Genomic DNA, 6,000 nt, shown 5'->3' on the forward strand with positions numbered 1-6,000 from the left:
TAGTTTAGTTTAGTTCAATGTGTACAAAAACAGATAATCCACTATAAGACAAACTTTCTATGCACAAAATCTTACCTAATATTTACACTTAATAATAACAGAACATAAAGATAGCCTTTCTCCTTTTCACCGATCACATAAAAATTCAACAATGCATCCTGAAATATTGTCACATACTTAAATACAGTTTCAGGTGGTTATGTGAACATTGTCTCTTCTAGTGTGGCCCAAGTAAACTGTCACTTCCACTTTGCGAAGAATCAGCCGGCTTTTGAATAATGTAGAGAGTAGGGAAGTTAATTTAAGGGACCAGACAGGTTGATGTCATCCAGACACAAGGACGTTCCAATGTGACTTTAACGATAAATGGATTTTTAAGCACAGCCAGTGGACAGTGAGTTAGCCACAGTGTCCTAAATGTTTTGACTTGTATGAATTCAAACATCCATGCCATCCACAAGTATAGACAGTCACAGAAGCAGCGATCTCGCCCAATGATGTGCAAATTGCCCCGTTCTATTTTCCGCCTGCATAATTTCTTCAGTCCTATCTGCGATGGGAGGTATGTAATGTAATTATCCTTTTTTTGCAGTTGTAAACTACTAGTGTTGGGCTCATTTAATCCAAACAATTTACTGCTATGACGTCTGTCATTTAGTCATTCAAATAGTTCAACCACTTCCCTCTCAGGTTTTTTTTTATCTCCCTCTTTCACTCCCCTGTTCCTGTTGGTATTGATTGAGCCCAGCTGTAATTATATCTTCTGTGTAATTTCTTTGGCGTCACCGCTGGGTTCCTGCCAGCTAATGGAGGCTAAAAAAGGAATCTCCCAGAATGCTTTGCACCTGGTCGCAGCAAGTAATGGTCGTACCCATAATGTGTGCTTGTGGTATAATGTTTGCTGTAGAGTTGCACAGTGTGCGTGACATAACTACAACCTCTCATGAAAAGAAGAACACCTGTGTGTGTGCATGTGTGTATGTGCATATGTGCATGTGTGTGTGCATCATGGCTATTCATCTCAAGTCTTTCAGAGACTCTCAAATGTACTGTGTTCAAATAACTGACAGCTTCTTTCAGTGCAGAAATTTGTTTAATGAGGCACATACTTTGCCGTCCACTCTGCTCACAGCAGTAAGGAGGGAAATGTGGTACATCAGTCTTACTGTAACACATGTAATAACACTGGCATGTGGAAATGCTTCATAAAAATAGTTTTGGGTAGGTAGGTAGGTAGTCACAGATCCATCCTGTGAAAATGTCACATCAGTGCAGATAGAGGATGAAATACATTAAGTGCTGCACAGCTCGTGTGGCGCTGACTGACAAATGCAACATGAGGGGGATTGATGGTGAGCTGCAGGCGTGCAGGTTAAGACCCTCAGATAAGGGTTCAAACGGCTTGATAACACACCTCTCTTTACAGCACAGGGCTTTTACGTCATGCGGCCAGGCATGTATTTCAGACTGATTTACAGAGATAAGATAAAGAGTCACACACTCAAGACCTCCATCCATACACAGATCAGTCTCTCTTGTTCTCTGGGTTGTATAGTTATGCAGTTGTATTAGATGTTTTTGCTTGATTTTTGTTCCTTTGGTAGTAGAAACTGTAAAATATTATAAAGCTGCATGTGATGATCTTTTCATAATCAAACATTGAGAACTTTTGTTTAGCATATAATAGCATATTCTAATTAAATACCAAGCCAGATACCCGTACAAGGTTAAAAATATAATGATAACACAAAAAAATAAAAGAAAAACATATATACTTAAGCAAATAGAGGGATTATATGTTGCTTGGTCAGTGGAGGGTCTAAATGACAAACTAAACTAAAAGTATAGTTCAAGCCATATCCAGTAGAAAAACAAATAAAGGAAACATAAACCATTCATGTCAGATTCTGGCGAAAGGTAGGTATTTTATGCACAGTGGGCCTCATGCAAGAACTCATTCACCCATTTTATCATATGAGCATTATTTACAAGTTGGTCAAACTTCAGTTTTTGACTAATGATTGCATATTTAAGTACTTTGCAGCAAATTTGATTTTTAAATTACACAATTATGTTGACAATATATTATTTCTTTTAAACTGGCAATGACCTTTTTTCAAGCTGTATATTCACATGCAGGTTTAGTCGCTGTCCAGGGAAACATCCTCTGTTGCAACATAATCTTAACTATTATTATATGTATTTTTTGTTGTTCTTTATGAATGAAACTTCTCCTTGATCCCCTCCTCCTGTTTCAGTCATTGCTGTGGCAAGACTTTTTTTCTCTCAGAGGCCATTTTCATATTGAGCCATTGCCTCTGTATTTCAGTGGCAGTGACAGGCAAAATTAACAGCACTCGCTTTTCCCATTTCTTAGCTTTGGCAGGTCTCTTATTCCAGTGTTGACGCTGTTAAAATTATATACTTTTCTTTGTGGATTTCTGAAAGACTTCAATTTCTTCTTTTTCCACTTTTACGCCATTTTCATGAATTAACACTTCCTGACATACTGTATGGGGCAGGAGGTGTAGCTTTATGTGGTATAATTGATGCAGTAATTATGCTAATTTAAAAGTCTTATGCATGTGCACTCAAATACACACGGGCAGATCATTTACTGATTTATTTTTTATCTTAAGTGAGGAGTGTTTACTGAATCTGATGTGGCATGTACAAGCCCACCATATGAGAACAAATAAGAGAAAGTTAACATAAGAATACAACAATGTTCACGGGGGCTATTTCCCATTATAATCTTCCACAATTGTTCCTCACTGTAAAATTCAGACACATTGGATGAAGCCCCTCCATAGAGATCATCTTCAGGAATGTTTGAAGCCACAGTGCTTCTTTCAGCTGATCTGTGTTATCTGTTAGTCTGTTGTGTTTGTTGTGTTTGGATCAAGTTCCTACAACAGTGTAATTCAAAAGGCTCAGTGTTGGGTCATAATGAACAGTATCGCCTATAATCTTTCTCACAGAATGTGCAACATTTCCCCTTTGTCCCTTTGATGATAGGCAGCATTGAAAGAAGAAATTTGGCTGATTGGTCCAGTAGTATTTGAGATTTTATTTCATTTTCATTTTCTTTACCAACATGCAAGTGTTTTGTTCTTTGTCAGACACTCACACCAACCTGTCATTGAACATCCCATACCTGGCCCCTGAGGTCTACACTGTGCCCTTCACCATCTCTGATAGCAGCTCTCCTCCCAGGAGCACCTTCATAAACCTGCCAGGTAATGCCGACTCTCCTGCTGATTAGCTGCAGCGAACGCGGGGAGGTTACGGGACGCGAGCATCGGAACAATCAATAAAGATAATCCTAACCTCTGTGTGGCAGCTTGTCCTAGCGCTGCTCCTGTTTGATAATGATGCAGTGCGGCTTTATTAATGATTTTTCCATCCTTGTGATTACACAGCTCTCTTAAGACTATGCCCAGTACAGCCTGCTGACACCTTATATACAGAACACAGAATTTCTCATAAACAGTTTGGTGTCTGAAGTTCCATTTCCTATGATTCTGTTTTGGTATGGGAAAAAGCCTCTAGCTGAGCAGAGTGTGAAGAAACAAAGATATGTACATGTTTAGGATAATTCTTCACATCATCACTACTCAATAAACAACAACAGATCAGGATAAAGATGGTTGATGGAATAAGGGGTGTGTGTGTGTGTCCTGTCCTTTGGTTTTCACCGCATTAGGTTTTGCAGTTAATTTAGGTCAACTTCTATATGAAATTCAGTTTTCATACATGATAAATAAACAAATGTAGTCATGTGTGTACAGGTAGGTAAAAATGTATCTTTATATGAATTATTCTTGTATCTTAACTCTACAAATGATTCTTCCATTAATTACAATCTGAACAGTGTTTTGGCTGAACTAAAAGTGTTAAAACTACAATTGTTAGTAGTATTTCTTGTTCACACAGAACTCCTCTGGTTTTAAAATGCTCAGACCTCTAAGTTGGTTTTGTTTTCCTCTCCTGTTAGTGACAGTGTGTCCCTGCAACGTCAGAGGGAACTGCAAAATGGCTGCCAAGCAGCTGCAGGGCATGCCAACTATTCAATCTGCAGTGGGCACCTTTCTTGGCACCTTTGCAGTCATAGGTGAGCAGAGAGACTGATGAACACTGTTTTATTGCAACTATAACAAATCATAAACACCAATTGAAAATGCATTATAGGCTCCAAGTGCTACAAAAGTAGCTGTTGCAAAGCCCATTTCCTATATTTTGCAGTCAAATACACAATAATATTGTTGAATATCTCAGTGTTTTGCTTTTTCTTTCATTCCAGGAACCATCCTCATTGTTGTATTTGTGCGACTGTCCTACCAGAACCCTAAACAGCCAAGCAAAACTAACCAGGAGCGAGTTCCCCTGAAGATTGCAATCTAATTAGGCTCATATTCCATTGTGTGTCCCCCTCGCTGTCCTGTCCTACTAGACCCAATGTACACAACTTTGTTCACAGGACAATGACTTCACTGAGTGACCATGAATGTCTAAAAATGAATGTATATTTCAGATCAACTTTCACATGTACACAGAACAAAATAACAAGATATTTTAGGTGATTAATATCATTATTATTAGATGTTAAGTGCTTAGGCCTGTGCCTGGGACATGATGTTGACTTATGTTTTAAGTTTTTCCATTTTTTTATTGCTGTAGACATATTAATTCATTGCAAAATGCTACTAATTTACTATGACAGAGTATTAGGGAAAAATATAGAGACTGAGAATGAAGTTGTAATTTTACAGGAAAAATATGTAATTTTTGAGAATGTTGTAATATTTTGAGATTAATCTCACAATATTTCAAATTTCAAGTTGAAAGAGCCGACTTTTTTCTTGGAACTTTTCAACTTTTAATACTCAAAATCTTTTCTGTAAAACCTTGGCACCGATACTCTGTTGTAATTTCCACTGCATGTACCTGTTATTCATTTATGATAAACACATCTATGATGCTATCTCTGTCATTCCTAATTATGATACACTGTTACAAAAACATTGTTGTAAAACCATGAATCAGAATAAACATCTCTGTAAATGCTGAGTTGTGATCTTATCTAATTAAACATATTGAAGAATTAATAATGTTGTATACCTGCATAATTTAATTTAACTCTAAATTGTCATGTCCGTACTTTTGTTCTATTCCATCCAGGTGTAACTGTGCATGGTCTGTATATCTGAGCCTCTCATACCTGTAACAGTGGAATTGGTCATCACTGATTCTCGGCATGAAATCTTTTTTCATCTGTCTGCCAGCTTCCCCATGTTATAAACCCAAACACTTTTAATCTAATGAGACAGCCTGAAATCGTCCCGCGTTTGTAACTGCATTAGCAGCAGCCTCTGTGATTAAGGCTTTATAAATGCTGACCCAGATGACCTAACAGGCAAGCAAAGCTATATTCAGACCAAAGTGTTGCTATGAATAGCTCAACAATTGAAGGTCCACTGAATGACACTCACCCAGTAGTGTCCAGCAAACTGCCTACCACCTCTAATTCACAAAAGACAGCTTTACAAATTGATTATATGTGCATACTCATTAATTAGCCTGCTGTAACAAAAGTTTAATCAGTTTTGGATTATTGTTCCTTTAAGAAATGCTATTTTTAAAACTAATAGGTCACAGGTTAAAAGCTACCAATGTAATTCTGGAAGATACATTACCGAAGTTAAATAGAAGCTAGGGCTGGGAAACAGTGCAGACATAACCCAGGACCAAGTAAAACATATTGCAACTTCTCCTGTCAAATGATACCTGCATTTGATCATTTTTACACATGTATCTATAAAAAAATCATTATTGGTATGAAAGATTGGCTATATTACACTCCTGTGGCATCTGATAAAAAATAAATACTGAAAATGCAGATGGATTATGGGTATCAAAAGAAGCAGAAACAAAAAGGTATCAAATGAAGTATGGTGTTGGTATCAGTGTCACTTTAAGGATACTTAATTGTATTGTATT

The 6,000-nt window shown here is 37.3% G+C and overlaps 1 protein-coding gene across 2 annotated transcripts in view; it reads left to right on the top strand.

Moving 5' to 3' along the window:
- cdh16 (cadherin 16, KSP-cadherin) overlaps nucleotides 1-4,752 on the top strand; it is a 39,040-nt gene extending 34,288 nt beyond the window's left edge. For both annotated transcript variants that reach the window (XM_084724074.1, XM_084724066.1), the window contains 3 exons: nucleotides 3,123-3,239; nucleotides 3,998-4,114; nucleotides 4,304-4,752. In XM_084724074.1, coding sequence (XP_084580200.1) covers nucleotides 3,123-3,239; nucleotides 3,998-4,114; nucleotides 4,304-4,404 — 335 coding nt within the window. In that variant the 3' untranslated portion in view covers nucleotides 4,405-4,752. The remainder of the gene's footprint in view (nucleotides 1-3,122; nucleotides 3,240-3,997; nucleotides 4,115-4,303) is intronic.
- The last annotated feature ends 1,248 nt before the right edge of the window (nucleotides 4,753-6,000 follow it).

The sequence above is a fragment of the Lutjanus erythropterus genome, chromosome 1 (genome assembly GCF_056507025.1).
Source record: "Lutjanus erythropterus isolate fLutEry1 chromosome 1, fLutEry1.hap2, whole genome shotgun sequence".
Taxonomy (NCBI): domain Eukaryota; kingdom Metazoa; phylum Chordata; class Actinopteri; order Lutjaniformes; family Lutjanidae; genus Lutjanus; species Lutjanus erythropterus.